At 31.6% G+C, this 22758-nt stretch overlaps 4 protein-coding genes across 9 annotated transcripts; 1 reads left to right on the forward strand and 3 right to left on the reverse strand.

Annotated features, from left to right (window-relative positions):
- Window positions 1-403: 403 nt before the first annotated feature.
- On the reverse strand, window positions 404-4209 carry LOC121209878 (DNA ligase 1). Of its 4 annotated transcripts, none has more exons than XM_041081739.1 (2): window positions 3837-4209; window positions 404-2349 (listed from the first exon to the last, which is right to left on the reverse strand). In XM_041081739.1, exon 2 carries the CDS (start codon window positions 2254-2256, stop codon window positions 634-636), a length of 1623 nt encoding a protein of 540 aa, XP_040937673.1. In that variant the 5' UTR covers window positions 2257-2349; window positions 3837-4209; the 3' UTR covers window positions 404-633. The 4 variants fall into 4 exon arrangements, with proteins under 4 accessions (XP_040937673.1, XP_040937672.1, XP_040937670.1 ...); XM_041081738.1 differs by having other exon boundaries at window positions 404-2405; window positions 3837-4126; XM_041081736.1 differs by having other exon boundaries at window positions 404-2405; window positions 3943-4121.
- Window positions 4210-9547: 5338 nt separating this feature from the next.
- Window positions 9548-10889, reverse strand: LOC107957212 (nucleolar protein 58-like). Of its 2 annotated transcripts, none has more exons than XM_041081741.1 (2): window positions 10715-10889; window positions 9548-10318 (listed from the first exon to the last, which is right to left on the reverse strand). In XM_041081741.1, the coding sequence occupies exon 2, from the start codon at window positions 10226-10228 to the stop codon at window positions 9731-9733; it is 498 nt and encodes a 165-aa protein (XP_040937675.1). In that variant the 5' UTR covers window positions 10229-10318; window positions 10715-10889; the 3' UTR covers window positions 9548-9730. The 2 variants fall into 2 exon arrangements, with proteins under 2 accessions (XP_040937675.1, XP_040937674.1); XM_041081740.1 differs by having other exon boundaries at window positions 9548-10330; window positions 10715-10856.
- Window positions 10890-11829: 940 nt separating this feature from the next.
- LOC107891693 (syntaxin-132) lies at window positions 11830-16552 on the forward strand. 2 transcript variants are annotated; one of them, XR_001682286.2, is made up of 13 exons: window positions 11830-12135; window positions 12730-12831; window positions 13010-13066; window positions 13577-13625; window positions 13836-13924; window positions 14024-14097; window positions 14799-14841; window positions 14918-14978; window positions 15069-15094; window positions 15175-15252; window positions 15577-15657; window positions 15937-16106; window positions 16206-16372. XR_001682286.2 is itself a non-coding variant. In XM_016816561.2 (13 exons), exons 1-13 carry the CDS (start codon window positions 12118-12120, stop codon window positions 16389-16391), a joined length of 930 nt encoding a protein of 309 aa, XP_016672050.1. In that variant the 5' UTR covers window positions 11830-12117; the 3' UTR covers window positions 16392-16552. The 2 variants fall into 2 exon arrangements, 1 of the variants encoding a protein (XP_016672050.1); XM_016816561.2 differs by having other exon boundaries at window positions 16041-16106; window positions 16206-16552.
- A 311-nt stretch (window positions 16553-16863) lies between these two features.
- On the reverse strand, window positions 16864-22250 carry LOC107891707 (protein EMBRYO SAC DEVELOPMENT ARREST 30). Its single transcript, XM_016816576.2, has 11 exons — window positions 21825-22250; window positions 21497-21717; window positions 21290-21374; window positions 20630-20700; window positions 20461-20549; window positions 20136-20379; window positions 19830-19942; window positions 19537-19627; window positions 19269-19397; window positions 17962-18515; window positions 16864-17807 (listed from the first exon to the last, which is right to left on the reverse strand). The coding sequence occupies exons 2-11, from the start codon at window positions 21659-21661 to the stop codon at window positions 17381-17383; spliced, it is 1968 nt and encodes a 655-aa protein (XP_016672065.1). The 5' UTR covers window positions 21662-21717; window positions 21825-22250; the 3' UTR covers window positions 16864-17380.
- Between the last annotated feature and the right edge of the window lie 508 nt (window positions 22251-22758).

A 22758-nucleotide genomic window follows, 5' to 3' on the forward strand; every position in this document is an offset into this window, starting at 1 on the left:
AAATAAATTGAAAAAATGAAAGAGGGCTCATAAGTTAGAACATAAAGAAAAGACTCAAAATTTCAATGGCTTCTGCTCCTTGAAAATATACAAACAGAAAAATTAGCAGAACAAAGAATGCGATGACAGTTGTTACTAACAATCCTGATTATTTTTGTATACTAAAGGTCTCCTTTACATTATTTAAATCTCAAAGAGTCCAACAGCGCTGTTTGACATACTGCAAACTTAACCCTCATATTCACAAGTTTATGGCTATTTGACTCTCATTTAATGGGAGTTTGCAAGTGGCTACTTGACATGTTCTAGTTCAGTTTTAAAAGAGATAATTCAATAAAGGCTCCAGGATCAACTTTTCTTCCAAGGATACATAAAATGATCATCTCCATATAACAGTTCCATCAATGCTAACTCGAACGATTCATTATTATAAGATTCTTACAATTCCAAAGTCACAAATTTTCACGCTGTAAATTTCTAGCTGTCATTTTCATATCAGAGTGATGGATATATGAACCTTTGGGGGAATCTATATTATCCATGTAAACATTATACATACTATTACAAAAAAAAAATGCGTGTGTAAAACACACTAGTGCATAGTGCTATACCACAGTCAGTCCATGTATGCAATTACACAGCAACTTCATTGGTCGTGTTCTCAGCTTCATTAATCTGCCTTAGGATGTCTGCCTTTTTCTCAAGTAGGGCATATATTTTGCTATTAATTTTCTCTAACTTCTGTTTCAGCTTGCTAATATCTTTGCTTTTGTCCTTCCCCTCAAATTTTCTCTTCTTCTCACATTTATTGTTATTATCTTTCTCTTCTTTTGCTTTACCCTTTTGCTTCTCTTGGTCTCCTTCACCTTCTGGTTCTTTCCCAGTATCTTCTATTACAATTTCCCTGGAGGTTATGCCACTCTCACCCTTCACAACATTCTTTTCCACTTTGACTTTCTTCTTTTCCTCCCCGTCGATTTCTTCCTCTTCATCCTTGTACTTACTATCTTTATCCTCTTTGTCTTTCTTCTCCTCCTCCTCTTCTTTCTCTTCACCTTCTACCTCATCCTTCTTCTTTTCTTTCTTCTTCTCCTTTGCCTCTTTGTCTTTCTTCTTTTCTTTCTTTCCCTCTTCTAATTCTTCAGCTTCTTCTACCTCATCCTTCTTCTTCTTTTCTTTCTTCTTCTCCTTTGCCTCTTTGTCTTTCTTCTTTTCTTTCTTTCCCTCTTCTGATTCTTCATCTTCATCTTCTTCTACCTCATCCTTCTTCTTCTTTTCTTTCTTCTTCTCCTTTGCCTCTTTGTCTTTCTTCTTTTCTTTCTTTCCCTCTTCTAATTCTTCATCTTCATCTTCTACCTCATCCTTGTTCTTCTTTTCTTTCTTCTTCTCCTTTGCTTCTTTGTCTTTCTTCTTTTCTTTTTTTCCCTCTTCTAATTCTTCTTCATCTTCTTCTACCTCATCCTTCTTTTCTTTCTTCTTCTCTTTTGCCTCTTTGTCTTTCTCCTTTTCTTTCTTTCCCTCTTCTAATTCTTCATCTTCATCTCCTACATCATCCTTCTTCTTCTTCTCTTTCTTCTTTTCCTTTGCTTCTTTGTCTTTCTTCTTTTCTTTCTTTCCCTCTTCTATTTCTTCATCTTCATCTCCTTCTACTTTATCCTTATTCTTTTCTTTCTTCTTCTCCTCCTTTGCCTCTTTGTCTTTCTTCTTCTCTGTCTCTGTCGCTTTCTCCTCTCCCTCTTCCTCTTCATCTTTCAGCTTCTTTTTTTTCTTTTTCTCCTTATCCTTCTCGTTTTTCTTCTCTCTAGTCTCTTCATCTTCATCTAACTCATGATCCTTATCCTTGTGCTTCTTTTCTTTACTTTTCTCCTTCTTTTTCTTCTCATCTTTCTCTTCATCTTCTTCTCCCTCAACCTGTTTCTCCTTATGCTTCTTTTCTTTTTTCTTCTTCTTCTCTTCTTTCTCTTCATCATCTTCTACCACCTCTTTATCCTCGTGTTTTCCTTCTTTCTTCATCTTCACCTCCTTGTCTTTTTTCTTTTTTTTCTTTGTGTTCTTATCATCTTCTTCATCTTTGTGCATCTTCTCCTTTTTTTCTTTCTTTTTCTCCTCTTTGTTCTTTATTTCTCCAATTTCACTATCCTCGTGTTTTTCCTTTTCCTTCTCTTTATGTTTCTCCCCCTTATCCTCCTCCACTGATTTGGTCTTCAATTCAAGTTCGACCTCAACGTTCCCTTCCTTCTCATGGTTTGGCTCCATATCCTTTACCTTCGCTTTGAAATGCAGTTCTTCCTTCTTCACCCTTTTTCCTCCGCTAACAATTGATTCAAATGTACCTTGCAACTCAGAACCCTTTGCCACAAATTGAAACTCGAATGTAAGTCTTCCCTGATTTTTCAGCAAATTCCCTTAAAAAAAATGCCAGATATAAATAAGCACGGACAAAATACAACCAAACATGAACAGACTATAAGATTCATTAAAAGACACAACATGATGTTTGGTATATTACAACTACTGGCATTACATATAAAAGCAAGTTTAGCACAAAACTTCTGATAGTAGAAGCATGATGTTCAAAATTTCAAACAGAAAAGTGATCTGGCTTTTATGCAAGGATGAATTTGTGCCCTTCAACTAACTTGATTCCGTATACTTCCACTACAATTATATGCTAATAGAAGGAAAAAACAGAAAGAGAAAAATAAACCACAACCAAACCCAAAAAAAGTTGTACTAATTTGATTCAACGGAATGAGAAAACTGACATTTCAAGCAAATATAATAGAGGGAAAAACAGTGGTAGCATAAAAGGTTTCAATGATAAATCAACACAAATTTTTCGGTACCCTTGGTATTTTCTTACTCCCTATACCTATTTTACTTCCAAGAAGAAGGTTAACATAGACTGGTGACATACGCATGCGTATAAGAAATGGATTTAGATATCAAAAACATTTGCCAAACCTGTTGCGACATTGTAAAACACACTATACTACTGCAGGGAGCAGAAACTCCACTGCTACCAGATTCAGCCAGACTCCAATCATCATTACAACCCCTAGAACCTAGAGGACAAGTCATTACAACCAGTAGCCGCTACCCTCAAGATCGACCGAGTCACAATGGAGTTGACCTTTGTAATCCTTACTCAAGCATGTTATCGTAAATTCCATGTTTAAAACAACAGACACAGATATTCACCCACATGATACACTAAACAGTCCAGATCTTAATCACTATATTCATCAACATGAAGGTCTTTAAAGAAAAACACAAGTTGTTGAAATCTATATCCATCATTTATCCAATCTGTAAGAATCCAAATGATCTAAAACAAGAACATTTGTTGTCCTAGAACAAGCTTAACTAATGCAATCCCACCCAGTAAATTACCTTTGACAGATAAGCGTTCCATTGTTTACACTTTTGCCTCCCAAGAAATTCCCAATTTCCTTATTCTCAGTGATATAACTCGAATTATTGTAAGAAGGAAGAAATTAAGAAGTTGCTCCTAGACCAATAGAAAGGAACAGTTTTATGAAGATGATTTAATGGGAATGAAAGAGAAGCACATGCTTCCTGAAATATATTGATCATCTTCCTTAAATCTAAACTATAATTATGCTATTAGCCAAAAGAATAATAGAACTTGTTATTCGTTCTAGGAGGAGTATCTACAGATCACTTCACAAACCAAGAAAAAAACCCAGATTCAATTTCGGATCAATAAAAATGGAACCTTTATACTAACAAGCAGTCAGAAAAAGAAATGGGTAGAACAGATAAACAAGAAAGATGTTGAAACATCCAAAAACCAAATCCAGAGAGATATGTACCTTGAATGGCTAAGAGCGGCAGATGCAAAGTAGTTTTATTTTTGTTGTTTAAGGACAGAAACAGAAGTGGGTGGATTTATGTAGGAAGTGGGAAAGGTTAACATACTCAATTTATAGCAGGCAGTTGGGTATAGATTGTTCCACCCGCCAAGGATCCAAAGCATAGCTGGCACACGCAATGGACACAAAGACTTAAGCCTTAAGTTGCAGATAGAAAGAGGGGTCAACTCAGTTGAAGGGATGACATGACAAAATAAAGAAATATAAAATAAACAAAAATGGAGTTATAAGCCTCAAGAGATTCCAGGTCTTCATAAATATATAAATAAAAGAGATTATACATTTTTTATAAATACTAGAATGACCGAATGAGCACCCAGCTTACGCGCGGTTCTACCTTCTTTTATATATATATTATAATTTTAATTAATTAATAGTAAATAGTTTTTATTAAATTTTTATTTTTAAAATTTAATAATATGATTATTACTATCTATGATATTTTATTAATTATAAATTAAAATAATGATTCAAAATTGGATACCAGTTTTATACTGACTTATGAATTATTCTATAGATCAATTATAGAATAAATATAAAAAAGATTAAATCATTATATAAATTAACTTATTTAAATATAACTTTTTTATACAAAGAAATTCTATGCGAATTGGCCACGCTGGATATGTACACCTCTTTAAATAAATCATTCAATTTAAATTTGAAATGAGCATAATTTTATTTTTTAATTTGTCAATAATATCTTAAATTATTATGCCAGTCAAACATACAAACCAATCTTTTTAAATGAATAGCTTGAAATTGAAATTAAATAATTATTCAAATATTTTTTCAACATTAATTTTATTATATTTATTTTTTTATATAATATTTAAAATTATTTATAGTTCCTCAGCAACTTTTAAATGAAAAGATAATATATTTCAGTGTACTCAAATTCACTGATAATAATACAAATACTAATTAAATTAAAATTTAATCAATATTTTTTAAATAGGTAATTGACCAAACTTTTTAAAAATATATAAGTAATTAAATTGAATAGATAAAAAAACCTTAAAATGTAACATGAAAATTAAAATAAATATCCATATTTAATTTTTTTTATCATTTCTTCATTTCCTCCACATTTTCTTTATTTTTCCTTTTTATTAGCCCCTCCTCTCAGTATTTTCATGTATTTACTTTTTATTAGTAGTTATAGATTTGGATGAGGTTAAAATATGTTATAAACATTTTTACTTTTTATAAATTTGAAATTTAATTTTTGTAGTTTTGTTTTTTTGGAATTTAGTTCTTTTATTTTGCTGATTTTAAAATTTAGGTTCAATTGTTAATATTGTTGAAATTATTTTATTAAATCTAAGCTTATTACAATGTCATTTTTTTAATTATATAATTACCAACTGAGTATTTTTTTTTCAAAATGTCACACTAAAATTCACAAAAAAATTAATAAAGTTAACAATTAGATCTAAATTTTAAAATTTAAAAAATAAAAAGACTAAATTCATGAAAATAAAATTATAAATACTAAATTTTAAATTTGTGAAAAGTATTAGATTTATGACATATTTTAACCTTAGGCTCTGTGGAGTTTATTAACTACTAAAATTTCATAAGTGGTTAAAAAAAAGTATAATTTTAAATGTAGTCTGTACAGCCCAAATTCTGTGTGGACTAAAACAAAACTCAAACCCCAAACTCAACCTATCCTAATCCAAAACCACCCAAACAACAAAATAAGCCCAAATGGTCCAAACTCAAACCCATTAGTCAAACTAGTGTTTTAGAAAAGTTGAAACTCTAGCTTATCTTTTGCCACCAGCCCCACCTGCCCTCTGACGCCGCCTCTGCACCGCCCCACCGTCCTCCAAGTTGCACCGTCACCTGCAAGCATTAACAAGAAAAGACAGAAAACAAGAATAATAGCAGTGTAAATGGCTATATAAGCCGAACAAAAGCAATGTAAAAGGGGATTTTTTTGAATAAAAAAATAGATTCAAACAAAAAAAAACACAGCAAGCTAATAAAAAATCGATTCATCGTGCAAAGGTCTCGATTTTTTTTAGTTTACTTTTCTCTTTATTTTCTTCCTTCGAATATATATATACATATTTCTTTTATTTTTTCTTTTTAAAAAAATAGCATATATATATAGATATATATAAAAATATAAAAGAAAATAAGAAAAAAAATATACCTTTTTAATTTTTCGGCCACCGTGTGCAATGACCGACCCGGCGGCGACCGACCGGATTCCTCGTCGAATCTCAAGCTTGCAGAGAGAAAAGAGGGGAGGGTTTTTAGTTTTTTTATTTTGGAAGGATAAAATGAATTTTTTGTTAAAAATTTTGAGTTTTATAACAATGCCCATACGACGTCGTTTTGGGCCTGATATTTAGGTGCCAAAACGGCGACGTTTTGCATTAACCCGCCTCAGGATCCGCGTGTTTTTAAGTGGAAGGGATAATTGCGCTTTTAGCCCTTTCGCTTTTTTGTTACTTTGAAATTGAGTTTTTTTTAGGTTTTAATTTAGCCCCGAATTCGCACTTGGATTTCAATCAGGTCCGACTCGATGCTGCGCGGTTTAGAGGGAGGGTTTATTGCCCGATTTGGTCCATCCTTCTTGTTCGCGCGTTCGATTTGGTCTTTTTCTTCTTTATTAATTTTCAAATTGGCCCCGAACTTTCTTTTTAGGTTCAATTTAGCCCTTTTTTTGTCATTTTCAATATTTTAATTAAATTAATTAATTTAATATATATTATTACTTACTATTTTACTATTATTGTCTAATATATTATTATTGTCACTATTATTATTACTTTACTATTGTAATTTATGGTATTATTATTATTATTATTATTATTATTATTATTAGTGACCTATTACTATTCTTATTAGCATACTATTATTTCCTATTTTATATTATTATTGTTATCAACATATATTATTATCATTAATGTATTGTTATTCCCTATTATTATTATTATTATTATTACTATTATAAATATTCTTATTATTACTACTATTTTTATTCCTTTTATTATTTATTATCAATATATTATTATTATTATTATTATTTTATTATTACTACTACTAACGTTCTTTAATTATTGTCACTATCATATCTTTTATTTAACATATTATTATTATTAATTTTTATTATCATTATTACTATCGTATTATTATTACTATTATATTTTCATTTATATAAATTTTATTGTTATTTACCTATTTATATTTCTATCTATTTATATTTTCGTTGTTATTGTATTTTAAGCATTATATCTATATTATCATTTCATTATTGTTATATTTTTCATATTATTATTATCACTACTATTACTATCATTTTTTTAATAGTTTTACATAATATTTATTTATTTACTACTAGTTCCTTTTAATTTCAATTTTTTTTTTATTTTAGCTTTTTTTTTAGCTTATTCATTTTACTCATTTGTTTTATCTTTTCTCTTATCATCATTATCGTTCACATTCATGTTTATGTTTATTCTGTTATGCCTGTAAATACCAAAATTTTTATTTGTTTACGCATTCTTTATTATCTCGTTTTATTACGAATTTATATTTTACCTAACCCAAAATTAATTCTTTTATAAAGGCAATGATCCGTATTTGGAATTTCGAGAAAATCGTGCCCTAACTTACTGGGTTTCGATTTTTCTCGTTCAACCTAAATAATGGCATATTTCTTTTTTGTAACACGAGTTTTGAATAAAATATTTATTCTCAGAAATACGAAGTGTTGTGTCCTAACTTACTGGATATGACAACTTGTCACCTCGAGATAAGATTTTTGCAAACAAAGGCAATATTTGGTATTTGGAAGTTCGGGATATCGTGCCCTAACTTACTGGGTTTCGATTTTTTCCTCGTTTACTCTAAATAATCGAATACCCTTTTAAAAAAGCTAAAATACACGAATTTTAAGTAAAGGCAAGCTCATTCTCAAAAGTTCGAGATGTTGCGTCCTAACTTACTGGATGTGACATTTTATCACTTTGAAACGAGAAGGTCTTTAACATTCGAGTGTTTTTTTTTACAAAAGAGGGATTGTATTTCAAAATCTTTCAAGTTTTTCAATTTTCGACACTAAGACATTAATTAATCAACTAGGTACCAATTTTTGGGCATTACGAGAGTGCTAATCCTTCCTCACGCATAACCGACTCCCGAACCCGTTTATCTAAATTTCGCAGGCCAAAATCGTTGTTTAAATAAATCAAAACATTTATTAAAAACAACCACTTTTACGAGGTGATCTGATCACACCTCATCAAAAAAGATTGGTGGCGACTCCCGTTTCTTTCGTTTCGTTTCCAAAATCCAGTCGACCCCGTTTTTAAAAAAATGGTTTCGACATAGTCCTCGATATTTTTTTTGGTCAATTTAGTTTTTATTAAATTTTTTTAGCTAAATTTAGCCGTTAATCTTTCAAAAAGTGTCAAATAGCTTATTTTTAACAAAAATGTCTACTAAAACATTTATTTTTTTTAACAATATTGGCATGGCAACTAACATGGCAATCAAGTGTACTTCATGCTAATATGGTACAATTTATCTTATATGTAATGTCAATAAATAACTTAAAAATTATAGTAATTTTAAAAAATAAAAAATAGCATGAAGTACATATGAATTGTCATACAAGCTGTCATGTTAAAAAATTTATATTTTATTGTATTTGATGTATTATATTTTTAATTTTTTATGTAAAAATAATATATATAAATTAATATAGACTGACAGAGCCAATCAGATTTAGCATTTTTTATCTGAGTCGAATTTGGACAAAATTTTAGACTTATTTTTTGAGTCGGGCCAGACCAATTTTATAAATTTTTGCTTTTGACCCGACCCATTATTAGGAGCTCATTTTATAGTTTAAAATATAGTAAAAATATTTCTATTTACATTTAATTATTAAAATATATCATATTAATTTTTTTTACATTTTTACTATTCCGTTGAAATATTGATCGAATGATAATTATTTTTAAAAAGATTAAAATAATATTTGGTAGCTAAATTTTTTTTGCCCACTTTGATATTAGAACTTGATTTTTTTTTTCTAATTTGGTATATAAAATTTCTTTTTGGTCTAATTTAATATCTAAACTTGTCAAATGTTATAGTAATTAACCAAAACACTAACAGTGTTAGTTTTTTTATAAGGGAATATAAATAGCTAATGTATGACTAACATGTGACAAATAACATGAAATTTAATAGCAAGAATGAATATATTTATTTGGACTTTCCTCTGTTTTGTTAAAGAATATACTCAAATTTTACATTTTATTGGGATTGAGCTTACTTTGACTATTAATGGTGAGAATGATTCAAGAGGGACCACATGCTTAAAGCATAGCCCCGCTTTCATATCATAAATACCTTAATTCAGATATCAAATACAATGTTAAGCATATGAACATGTAAATACTAAATTATGAATGATTTATTATTAGTATGAGATAATTTTTGTTATTGAGAGAAAATCTAGACTTAAGGAAGCCAAAATTTGTATTTTATTGGTTTTAGTTATGTTAAGCATTGTTAGTTGTAAATGAATTTATTTTCTTTTTCATATCATAAATTAGGAAGTTTGGTTCCAATAATTTAGAGTTTAATAGGGCAAACAAGCTTCATGATCAAATTACATAACCTTAAATCATTAATAAAAATATTTATTAAGTTTCAACTGAAAATAGTGTCTCAACCCCCATAGTTGAAGCTAAACTACATGCATATATGTTTGCTTTCTCTTAAGTTTCTTCTTCTTCTTCTTCTTCTTTTCTTTTACCTCTTTGTCTTTCTTTTTCTCTTCTATTTCTTCATCATCCTTTGCCTCATTGTCTTTCTTCCTCTTCACCTTTCAACTTCTTTTCTTTCTTTTTCTCCTTAACCTCCTTGTCTTTCTTCTTTTTCTTCTCATCTTCTTCTATGCCATGCTTCTTTTCTTTATTTTTCTCTTTCTCTTCCTTGTCTTTCTTCTTCTTTTTCTTCTCATCTTTCTCTTCGCCTTCTTCTATGATCCCTTCTTTCTTCATCTCCATTTCCTTATCTTTTTTATTTTTCTTCTCATTGTTCACACCAGCTTCATCATCTTTGTGAATCGTCTCCTTCTTAACTTTTTTCTCTTCTGATGTATTCTTCATCTCTCCAACTTCATTATCCTCGTCTTCTTCTCTATATTTCTCTTTCTTCTTCTTCTTTTCTTTCTCCTTCTTCGATTTGTCCTTATCCTTCTCTTTATGTTTCTCTCCCTTTTCCTCCTTATGCATTAGCTTTTCCTTCTCCATTGATTTGGTCTTTAGCTTCTCTTCCTTCTCATGGCTTGGCTCCATATCCTTTGCCTTTGACTTTGAAATACACTTCTTTCTTCTCCAAACTCGAATGTAAACCTTTCCTATGTTTTATTTTTTATTACAAATTCCCTGAAAGAAATGCTGCATATAAATAAGCAAGTACAGAGTACAATTAAACTTAACTGTGTAAGGAATGGTTGATACATTACAACATGTAACAATATTCAAAATATCTGAAACAAGAAAAACAGTTCCCCAATGCAACCCCAGCACTAAATTACCTTTGACAGACACACAAGACTATCAAGATCTTATATATTCAACATACAATATTCATCAACATGGATGATTATCTCTACATCATTTCACAAGCCAAGAAAAGAAACCCAGATTCATTTTCCCCAGATAAACGATCAAAACAATTGATCACTAAAAATCAAACCCTTCATATTAACAAGCTTTCAGAAAAATGAAATAAAGATCCAAAGGCAACATAATTAAAATGAAATCTAGAGATGTATGTACCTTTGACTTGCTAAGACAGGCAGATGCAAAGGTTTTTTTTAAGACAGAAGTAGAGTTATGTGGGAAATGGGGAAGGTTCAATTGCTTTATATAAAGGGGTAAGTTGGGTATTGAATATTTGATTGAATCAGCCCGCCAATGATCCAAGGTAGTTGAAGGGATGAAAATGTTGAACGTTGAATAAGAGAAAATAATAAGTAAATAAAAAGTTTGAGCCAGAGGATGAAAAACCCCCTTCTAGATCTTGATAAGAAAAATATTACTTTAAAAATACATTATTATATATTATATTTTTACTTAATAGTTTTTATTTGTAAAATAAAAAAATTTCTACTATTAATATACTAAATAGTAAATAATATGTTTTTTAACTCAAAAATAATATAATTTTTTTGCAAAAATATACGTTTAAAAATTCTAACTACGAAAATTATCTGTCAGTATAATTTTAAAAAATTCCAATAAAATCAGTCAAATAATATATAATATATAATATATTTTATAATTTTTTATTTTTATTTTTATTTTTATCAATTTTTAATAATTTATATTGTAATATCAAATTCTAACAAAAAAATATTTATTAATCTAAATAAAAGTCGATAAAGGAAATTGAGTATAGTTATGCGTATTATACTTCAAACAATAAAATGATTTTTTAAATAAAAAGAAAAAAAACCCACACCACTTGGTCATATATTTATAAACATTATCCTTCATATATGTGCAATATTAAATATATTTTATAAATAATGTAATTATAATTATAATAAAGGTTATAAAAATATTAAATAAAATTTATGTTTAAAATGGGTTGAAAAAACAACCTTGTGTAGCTGTAGCCTTTGCTCCAACGTGGCGCCGCCCACAAATGAAGGTAACAAGGACAAATGTGTAAACTAAAAAGAATCATTTTCAGACAAGGAAAGCCAAAGTTTCGAGTTTCCGCGGCCTAAACTCTAAAAGAGAAAGAATGTTCCTCATCTGAAACCGTGTCTAATCAACAATGACCGTTAATCATCCATCAAACCAGGGACCTACAAATTTCAACGCCTATGATTAAATAATTTCCCTACAATTCACCGTACTTGATAATCTGTCTCCACGCTTTTTTGAAGTTTGCTTTTGCCATTCTTCTGAAACGGATCCCCACCTCTTTTGTTTCTCCCTTTTCTCTCTTAAAAATTCACAGGGAAAATAAAAAGGAAAAAAAAAGTTGAAACCTTAAAATTTAAAAAAAGACCTGGTTTTTTTAAATGTAAAAAAAAAAACCAGGTCTTATCAACAATTATAATAGTTATAGTGTTATTATTAATTAAAATTAATAATAATATCGTTTTAGCTTTCTCCATTTTTTGTTTCTTCTCTTTGAAGCTTCGTTTAGTCTTGTTCATCTTTCCACAATGAACAACCTTTTAACGGTAACATTTTGCAACTTTCGAATTGTTTCTACTCATTTATTTGTTTGCCTGTGTTGGTTTTTGTTTCGATTTAAGTTTTTCTTTATTATTTTTATTGATGAGGATAGCTGCATTTTGTATATTTTATTTGGATCCTGATTAAAAGAACAGAAAATTAACGTTATTGGAAAATGATTGTTAGGAGACTAGTGAGCTAATTTTTCTTATAAGACGAAGGTTAATATAAATTGCTGTTAATTCAGTAGGAATTGAATCAATTTAGAAGTTTATCAAGCTAATTAATTAATTAGTCTTAGGAGTTGAAAACTAGATCAAAAGAACTTATAACTTAAGCTTGTAAAGGAATGTAATCAGCATTCGTTGAATTTAAAAGGAAAAAAAAACTAAGCATGAACTTGTGTTATGTAATTTTTAAATTTTGTGTGGATAGAAAAATGTTTTTAGGTATAATTAAGATATTTTCAGAAGGCTCTCTTTGTAAATTCTTGGTCTGTTTAGAATAAGCAGATGAGCTTGTCTGCCTTGAATTATGCTTTAGTAAATTTTATCTTGGGTTGGTATAAACTAGTTGCACTCGTGCTCTATTTCTTGCAGGAGTCCTGTGAATTCCCTAGAGGTGGATCCCAAGGTAGAGATGTCGAGTTAGGAGCTCCAATGAACTCTGGAGAACTCTGCCTTCAAGAATTCTTTGTAAAGGTGCTATAGACTTCTTGATGTAATAATTATCCTCTGTAAGCTAAGCTGCAATATATTGGATTCGTAACTGCAATTGCAACTTTTCTTCGTGTTCATCTCTTTAGGTGGAATTAAATTTCTTTATGGAATAAGCTATGGCTTGAATCACTGATCTCCTGCTATGTTTTGTCTTTTCCAGGTTCAAGAGATAGATAAACAATATGAGAAGCTGGATAAGCTACTCAAAATGCTTCAGGTATCTTATTTAATATATTTCCCGATTCCTTGTATGATACCGAAGCTTCAAGATATCTGCCTTCAATATTTTCCTTACTAGTATGAATTTTAGGAATTGTTGGATGTAATTCATCTAAAACTGACTGAAACCTTGAGGATTCCTCAGTTTTTAATACTGATATGGAAGAAGAGCAAAAATTTTGGCTTGGATCTTTCCTGAGCTTTGACATTACTTAATCTTTCATCCCTTCCTGATGTTAAAGTTCGTTCAGCTTTAGTATTGTTTTTATGATTTTCAAGACTGCAGTTTGAAAGCAATAGCATCCCGCTCTCTCTCTAGCCATAAAACCTATAGTGAAGAAATCTATTTAGGTTGCTAAATTCCAAGTTTTTCCATTTAGTGTTTCGTGAATCCAAGGCCAAGATATATACTTGCTGGATGATTTGTGAGTGATGAATCTTGTGAGCGACATCATTGGCTATTGATTAAGATGTTCGGATGCCATTTTCATTCAAATATTTTATGCAGGATGCACATGAGGAATCAAGGGCAGTAACTAAGGCTCCTGACATGAAATGTAAGCAATATTCTGTTTCATGTTTCTCTTACATTCATAGTTTCAGTGAAAGCTGCAGGGAAAACAAATGATGAGGTCTGTGCTTGTATCTTTTCATTTATCACTTTGATGTTGAAAATATATGAAATAAAAGCCTATTCTTAATTAACTGAATCTTGGTTACCCTGTTTTGAACTTAAAGCTCATGATGGATGCTATTATCATCTGTAGCTATCAAACAGCGAATGGAGAAAGACATTGATGAAGTTTTAAGAGTTGCTCGATTTATAAAGGGGAAAATTGATGAACTGGATAAAGATGTAAGACTAATTACTGCTTTTATTTTGTTTATTGCTGCCTGATTGATTTATCATTTCTTTTTTTTTTATTCTTTTATTCTTTTTTTTGATGTTGGACAGAATTTAGCCAATAGGCAGAAGCGTGGATGCGGAAAGGGATCAGGTGTTGACCGGTCAAGGGTTGCAACAACTCTGTAATATACCATCCTTTTTGTTATTTTATTTTAGTCCCTTTTAATACATGATCGAAACTGTTATGAGTACTTGTAATGTGGATCTAAAATATGATAAGCAGAAGTCAGTTTATTTGGCTTTTGCTGCCATGATTAGTTTGATGAAATCTGACACAGGTTCTAAGGATCCATGACTGCTTACTATTTTGTTGATACTTCAAAAATAAAATGATTGGTTCTGCTTAATTTCTTGCAACGCGTATGACTGGTGATAGTATAAATTGTTATTTCATTTTATTTGTTAAACATACTAGAAGTATAAAACAAAAAGCTAAAATTTAATTGTATTCATTGCTGGAGCAGCAGAGCTATAATGGCAAAGCTTTCCATAATGTTGGAACATGTGTTGTTAGCATATTATATTGAAAGCCTTTTTATAGCTTTTGTTGGAAGTAACTTATGGATTGACTGTACTCTTCAGTTCCTGAAGCTTGTTTTTGTGCCATATTTCTTTATGATTACACTTGTCATGGTGTTTCAAATAGTCACTACATCCGGTTCATGATTAGGGCTGTATAAGAAAGAGCAGTGACTGTTTCTTAACTTGTAGTTTAATATAGTCCAACATATTAATGATTTCGATGCTATACCCTCCAAGTCCAGTCCTAAAGTAGAAAAGAAACTATGAATTTAACCCCATAACAGCCATGTTTTTGCTGCAGTGCCGTGAAAAAGAAGTTGAAAGACAAAATGGCCGAGTTTCAGGTAGGTCAGATTTCGATGCTTTAAGATGTTATTTGTTGAACCGGTATTTCTAAGTTCTTCCTACATGCTATTGCAGATTCTTAAGGAGAGAATCCAGCAAGAGTACCGAGAGGTTATTGAGCGACGTGTTTTCACAGGTTAAGATGTTCACCTGATACTTATTAACTGCTACAATATTGCATGATATGCAGCTAATATTTATCTGCACTGGTTATTATGATTTCCAGTGACAGGCACAAGGCCAGATGAAGAGGTATGATAAGCTTCACTCCTTGTATTATGAATAACTCTCTATCCTGTTCAGAGCATGTCTGATTGTTGCACATGGTACAGACAATTGACAGATTGATAGATACTGGAGATAGCGAACAAATATTCCAGAAAGCAATTCAGCAGCAAGGGCGAGGCCAGGTTTGTCTTACTTTTCCTTATTTCTTCCTTTACTAGTATAGCTTCTTACTTCAGCAATTTCACAAAGATAATACTTATTGTTCATTTCTAGAGCCTTCTTTTGTTTTGTGGAATTTATTGGAAGGATAATGATTTATACTATTATAAGAGTTCCAAAATCAAACATTCATTTGACAGCTTGAGGACTGATTTTCAGTATTCTCTTGTATGCCATCTCATGTTGCAGTGACACAATCCATATTGGACTTAGTTGGACTGTGGTTTGGTGAAATATAAGTGACTAGAAATTGGTTATGGCTAAATTAAATTTGGGTGCGTTTGCAGATCATGAGCACTGTGTCCGAAATTCAAGAGCGCCATGATGCAGTAAAAGATATGGAGAAAAAGCTTCTTGATTTACAGCAGGTACTTAATCAGCTTGTTGCCTTGAGGGGCATTGGTTTCATCAAAATAATAATAAAAATTCGGGACCATGCCTGTACTTGCAAAAAAAGTATCTTAATAGTCATATTCATAGGCGTTTTTGCTTTTAATGTCATGGTAAAAAGCATATAAACTACCTATACGGACTATCCTTGTCCTATGTGTGTATGCGGGTTTATTATCAGATCTTTTGAATTTGTGGTTTTGGAGCAATTCCCTTCGGATATGTTTTAAATATGTACAGTTGTTCAATATGAGCAGATGCATGAAAATACAGATCACCATAGGACTGAAGTTGCATTGAAGATCACATATGGCAGAGGACGTATTTTTGGAATACATTATCAGTAATGTTCCTTATGCAGGTATTTTTGGATATGGCGGTTCTGGTTAACGCACAAGGAGACATGCTAGATGACATAGAAACGCAGGTAGCTGAACCCTTCCATAGAATCTTTGATCAAAGACATCAGCAATCTAGATAATCCTTAGAAGAACCTTTTTTCCCCTTGCCATTTCGAAATTTCCAGGTCTCGAATGCAGTTGATCACGTGCAGTCGGGGCATAAGGTGTTGGTAAAGGCGAGGGAGAAACAGAAGAGCAACAGGAAGTGGAGGTGCATTGCAGTTATACTCGTTCTCATAATTTTTGTAATTATTGCACTTGCTGTGCTCAAGCCCTGGAACAGCAAAAAAGAAAAAGAAAAAGCTGCTTAGATTGTGTTGTGTGCAATTAATTTGTATGTATGTATGTATGTGTGTAAATATATGTGTGAATTGGGTCAACATTGCGGCCCCATTTCTCTTTGTTGGTTGATAAATTTGAAAATTTTATATAATATTCCTTTGATATAAAAATAGAATATAATGTTATGGTATTGATTGATTTATATAGAGATATGTTTTAATAATGGAAATGTATTGAAAGTTGTCAAATTGATAGTAGTTGTATATTTTGTGGGATATTAGCATCAATAGTTAAAATAGAGGAAAGTAAATTATTTATATTTGTCTTATCAAAATGTTGGAAAAAACAATTCCAATGATTAAGATTTTATATTAAATTGATTTTATTTTAAACTTAAAGCATTGAACTTAAAATGATTAAAAAGCTCATGTGTTATAACTTGAAATGAAACTAAATTTACTTCAATTCTCAGCAACCCAGTTCTTTTAATCTTTAACAATATTTGCCTTTAATCACCATATAAAAAATTTAATAAATTTCAATTAATCCATAATAAAAGAATGATCATAACAATACAAATTTACACTTTTAACAATAAAAAAAGGGCACAACAGGAAATGTTGCACCATTTCAAAGATCACAAAGGATTTCAGCTTCTGAAGGAGAAAAGAATCTTTTTCTTCTTTTTTTTTTCGACACAGGCTGTAATTCATCACTGCATATCAAATCTTTCCACTGTTCTCATGTTAGAAAACTTTGATGTGTAAGCCATATAAATAAAATCTTTGGTTTTCTATGACCGGATAACTTTGAAAGAATCTACTCAAAAAGACAAAATTTGACTACCTTATTTGTCTCAAAATACTATAGGGGAACTATGAAATGAAAGAATGGTTTCGGTTGTTACCCTCCAAGTCACGAAAATTTTCATTACGGAAGAATTTCACCGTATGCTCAATTCTGCCAGGTGGTGCTATAAAAGAGGAAATTGCGTTATCTACTCATCTGTATAATCCAGTTAGTCATTAGGATCCCATTCTTCATCATGATCGATCATAGAGGTTAAGTTAGTCGTGAAATCAGGGCCATTGCGTTCTTGCTGTTCAACCACATCATTATCATCTTCAGCTGATTCAATGTCGTCATTTTGGACCCCTACAGCCTCAGCTGACTGCATCCATTTGGGGCACTCATGTTCATCTCCATATAAAACCCTGCCGTCTTTGCCTTCTGTTTGTTTTGTTATTTCGAGAGAAGAAATTCTACAAGAGCATTCAGGAAGTGGATGCGATAGGAAAGAGTTTGGCTTTGACAACAGCGATTGCCGGATGAGGCCTTCTTCGCTCAAACTTTTGTTGAGATGTTCCTTGACAGAGAGTGTCCAGTCATGCTTGGGATGGTACATATTATCACGGGTAATGTCAAAAAGCGCAGCAATAGTTTTCCTGTCCAAACAAAATACAAAGGATGGTGTTACAGGAAAATTGTGCAACTTACGAAATTCTTCTCTCTTACCATTAAAGGAAAAAGGAATAAGGGGGGATAAAATACTGCTTTAATTAATTCAAAAATATTAATGAATGCATCTGCATATCAAACCTGTCTGGTCGATAAGTTCTAGAAGAAGCCCTCTCGTACAACCTCTGTCCCATAACCAATCCTGAGAAATCCGGCCATCCACTACCATCGTTGTTAAAACCAGGAAAGAATGCATCTGCTTCCACAGATATTATATAATCAAGGGCATCCCAAAGTAACCGGTGAGCCTGCATCTTAAGATCCCTTGGTGATGGGTTTGGTTCTTTGTCTGTCTCAGTAATCCAGCCATACCAGCCTTCTTTTTCATGTGGATATATGAGCCTCTCAGGAGGTGGAGGAAGGGGCCGGGGCCGTGGACCAGCCCTGTTCCACTCTTCTTTAAGTTCCGACTCACTTTTAGGACGAGGTAGTTGAAAAATATCAGAAGGAAGAGGTGTTTCAGGACCAACCAAGTCTGACAACTCCGTCTTGCTGCACAATGAAGTCCGATCTACTAGGTTTGCAAACATAGCACGTAGAGGGATCAGAAGACGTTGACCACCAAAAGTTTGAGAACCTGCCAAGTATATAATTGTTTTAGAAGGATAGCCCATTGCACGAAGAAGAAGACCAACCTGCAAAAATTAGGGAATAGGCAAATATAAGTGAAGAATATCACTAAACATCCTTATGTCTTCTCGATGATGGACTACCTTAAGCCCTTTTTAGGCTATACTTTGAAAAAGGTTAGATTAGATTTCCTATTTCATTAAGGTAATGTGCTACAATAGTATTTGATCATTCGAATCAATTTGTTTCCAACTTGTTCTCTATTTCCACCCCTCTCGTTTTCTCTCCTGGTTTTCCATCTCTTTCAGTCCTGTTTTTTCTCTCCATTGTATTTTTCCAGCCCTATGTAGCATTTATCATCACCGAATATGTATGTGGTTCCAAGGCTGTTGCCACATATGCTAATAAAGCAAAAGATTTCAATCAATTAGCACTTCTCTGTTTCAAAGCTGTTTCCCTCATTTTTAGCAGCGCTAGCTTAGAGCTTTCTTAAGTGGTTACTGAGTCTTTGCTAATCACCATTTTTTCGAAACAAATTAGAATTCAGAACCAATAAAGACTGCATTAGAATCCACATTTTATCATAGTTCGCTCTCATTATTAGGAGAACCAATAAAAACTTAACAATATTTATTGGAAAAAAAAACCCTCAATAATTAGTGCATATAAACCTTGATATTTAATTTTCAATCAGAAGAACTTCAAAAAGGAGAGAAACAAGGAATTGTTGGGACTATCAAGGAATAGTACACAAATAATCACATACAAAGCATTAGCATGACCCAGGACTGCAACAGTGAATTCAATTTGTAGCATACCTCTTCAGGAATGAGAGGACACGAACCATTTTCTCTGTGCAAGTGGGAGTCAACGTTTAGTTTGTCACTAATGATCCCTTGCCTGATCATCTGTGCCCTTCGGTATTGTATAAGTTCTGTATGAACATCCTACAACAAACACCAACGCTAAAGATGAATGAAAAATGCAGAAAGTTGGACAAATATGTCAATCAAATGCTTGAAAAGAAAAGATGCAACCTAGGCTAGACAAAAAGGATGGCGGAAAGAAGAGGTGTAAACAGCAGACCTGGAAAAGTTCAGCACAGCCATGATATGCCAAGGTATCCCTTACTAAACCAGGATGATATGATAAGAACGGTTGTCCCCACGCTCGTAGCCTGCAGGAAGGTTACAAAGCTCGGATTCATCAAAAGCAGGCATTCAATAGTTGTGTGGTTATAGTTCCAGACATGTTAACAAGAAAAGACAAGTAGCACAAGGAATCAGATAAATCTCGAGCTCAATGGATCAGTTTCATGTATTTCACACTCGCAGTCTCATTTCTTAAGGCTTTAGCAAAAAGGCAAATGAAAATTATACCTCTCTACCATCTGTCGACCAAGGGTCTGAATTTCAGAACGAAACTGGAGTGCATGAAAAGCAACCCTGCATCTAAGCCTCTGAAACTCGGATATACTAGGTGGAAGAATCGACTGAAAGGTAACGTTACTGCTTTAATATTAATCTTATATATTGACATATAATCAGAAAGCATGAAAATCACCAGAAACAGTGAACATTTTTCAAAAAACAAATATTTAACGTATACACATCATGCTTGCTTGAACCCTTTTTTTCGCAGTTCTGATACATATGTTTATGTACAATTATAAGACTTTCATCTACCTGTAGGCATCCTCCTTCTGTAATAATCAACCCAACAACCTTGGCTTTCTTTAAGTTTGGTAATATTTCCTTGATGTAAAAATTTGGAGAAGCTGAATTTTTGGGCTTGAAAATAGGGAACTCATTGCTTCTTCTTGCAGCCTTCAAATGCTCAGGCAGGCTTCTTACGATATTCACATCATTTTTAAGTGAGGCAATGAATTGCTCCTCGTCATAAAGATAGGAGAAACTCTTGAATTTATAACTGTATAATAACGAAAGGGGATAAGAATATATTTCATATTGGGCCTAAAAATGAATAACAAAAATCAGTAAGTGACTATACCTGATTTGTTTTGAACGAGTGCTTTCTTGTATCTCTGGAATTACAAGAGTAGCATTTAGAAGCCTGGATATGGTGACAAGATCACATATCTAAAAATTTAACAAAAATGTTATGAACGGCCAACAAAGTATAGTACTAAGATAAATTTAGTGGATCTAATAGATCATACCGAAGATCTTATCTTCTCGAATCCACCAAAGATCTTTGCAAAGATGAAACCATTAGTATTTTCATTAGGAACTGTTAAAAGAGAGATAATCAGTCGCTAACAGACCAAACAAATTATCAAGCAACAAGGACAAAAAAAAAAAAAAAACAGATTACATGGACTTTTCTCCAAATAGTTCTTTTCAGACTACACTATCGTAGAAAATCTCAATCTTTCCTTGTTCTTATAGGAAACCTATTAACAGTTCGTAGTTAGCAACTCTTTAGATTGCCTGCCTCTATTACAAACCAGTTCTATCAGACTTAAACAAACTACAATAAATGTAATCTGTATCTTTCATCTTTATCATCAAAACGAAACTCCTCATTCACGTTTTAATATTGACAGTGCTATGACATTCTTGAAACTTCAGCTATCAGCATCTTTCCATCTTTTTTCAATTAATCACGAATTTCCATTCAGATATCGATTCAGGCAATGTGATACTTAAGAATGCTAAAAATACGATCCAAAGTGCAAGATACATCCATCATTATTCCATTCCAAAATCATATCAATTGAACAAAGTTACTCGATGAAATAGATGGGAATGTTAAGTTAAATATTGGCACTAAATAAGCATAAATACATAATTACGAGGTTTAATAAAAAATCCAATACCAGGATAGCTGTTTCTTGGGTTTGCATATGGCTGCAAAGACTCCAAGGACCTGACAGTACCCCATAGTCTCTTATTTCTGATGACCTTTCATCAACATAAAAGAACAAAATAAAGATTATCAAATCAACATTATTACAGGCAAACAAATGAAGATAGAACATTTAAAATCTGAATCCAAATCCGCAAAAAAAAAAAAAAGAACTTACAGGCGATACAATGTTAGGAAAATCATGGCTTAAAGCATCTTTTGCGCTATACTGGATTAAATTCATACTTGAAAACTTTGTCATTGAAAGATGAGCCACCATTGATCCCAATGATAAAGTCAAAACTAATAATGCAACCCATTTAATCTTGGATTTGAACACCATCTTAGCTCATAAAAGAAAGTTACTTGTTGGATGTTGAATTTAACACCCAATTCCCCCTATTGTCCAGAAATCCAATAAACATATCAACCTTCCAAATTTAAAAGGACACTCAAACAAATCAAACAAAAGTATAATTAAAAAAAAAACTACAGTTTTTTGTTACCTGGAATGTAGTATAAGCTCCCAGTGAAGAGAACCCAATTCTCGAAATCCAAGATTTAAACTTTTTTCCCCCTTTGATTTGTACAGGAAAATAGAGAACTGGAAATGGGTAGAGTTCAAATCTGAAAAAGAAACAAAGGATCTAAGGCTAAACTTGAAGGACCCAGATTAAGATTTAAAACAGATTTGTCTCTTTGGAAAGGGAAACTAAAAAAAAAAAGGGAAATTCCAGGAAAGTGACAAAAGAGAAAAATAAATAAATAAAATGTAAGGAGGGTTAAGTGGTATATACGGAAGCGTAAATCAGAAAGGAAGGTCGTTGTTTTTGATAACTGGGGGTGTCAGCGAAGTGTGAAAGCAACAGAAGAGAGGAATAGAAGTGATTCAAGTGGTATCTTTTACTAGAAGTACCAACCAAATCTATTCTTTAACCCCCTTCTTTTTTGTCTTTTTTTTTTCTCAGTTCTTCACTTCTAAATTTTTATAGAAAAATGGGTAAAATAGTTTTTGAGTGTATTACTATTAATTTATTTAATTATTTTTTAAAAGTTTGACCAAAAAAACTATTACAAACAAAATTTTATGAGTTTGAAAATCAGGCGTTTAAAAATAACATAAATAAATAATAAAATATATTGTTTAAAATTAATAAATAATGCCATGTAAAATATTTACAAACTTAAAATTAAAAAAAATTAGATTAAAATGTGAGTAAATCGAACTTTAAACACATAAATAAATCAGATTAAGAATATTAAATGAATGCAATTATTTATAATGGTGTTATCATCATTCCTAAGTTACTATTGAGTTAATTTATGACACTAACTTAATTAACAACATTATTAGAAATAGATTTTATCACACCCACGATATGGGTGAGTGGAAATGTTTTATATTAAAACATATATTTCTAAAAGTATTTTAACAAATTA

The sequence above is a fragment of the Gossypium hirsutum genome, chromosome A11 (assembly GCF_007990345.1).
Source record: "Gossypium hirsutum isolate 1008001.06 chromosome A11, Gossypium_hirsutum_v2.1, whole genome shotgun sequence".
In the NCBI taxonomy this organism is placed as follows: domain Eukaryota; kingdom Viridiplantae; phylum Streptophyta; class Magnoliopsida; order Malvales; family Malvaceae; genus Gossypium; species Gossypium hirsutum.

Bases quoted from the DNA above. Each gene is read 5' to 3' on its own strand.
- LOC121209878 (XM_041081736.1), bottom strand. From the start codon at position 4,000: ATGCTTTGGATCCTTGGCGGGTGGAACAATCTATACCCAACTGCCTGC. The intron at 2,406-3,942 runs GTATGTTAACCT...ATTTTTTTTAAG, and splicing joins AACTGCCTGCTATAAATTGA to GGAATTTGCTGAAAAATCAG.
- LOC107957212 (XM_041081741.1), bottom strand. From the start codon at position 10,228: ATGGAGCCAAGCCATGAGAAGGAAGAGAAGCTAAAGACCAAATCAATG.
- LOC107891693 (XM_016816561.2), top strand. The intron at 13,067-13,576 runs GTATCTTATTTA...TATTTTATGCAG, and splicing joins AGCTACTCAAAATGCTTCAG to GATGCACATGAGGAATCAAG. The intron at 15,095-15,174 runs GTATGATAAGCT...CACATGGTACAG, and splicing joins GCACAAGGCCAGATGAAGAG to ACAATTGACAGATTGATAGA.
- LOC107891707 (XM_016816576.2), bottom strand. From the start codon at position 21,661: ATGGTGTTCAAATCCAAGATTAAATGGGTTGCATTATTAGTTTTGACT. The intron at 20,701-21,289 runs GTATTGGATTTT...CTCTTTTAACAG, and splicing joins CCCAAGAAACAGCTATCCTG to TTCCTAATGAAAATACTAAT. The intron at 20,380-20,460 runs GTATAGTCACTT...GTTATTATACAG, and splicing joins ACTCGTTCAAAACAAATCAG to TTATAAATTCAAGAGTTTCT.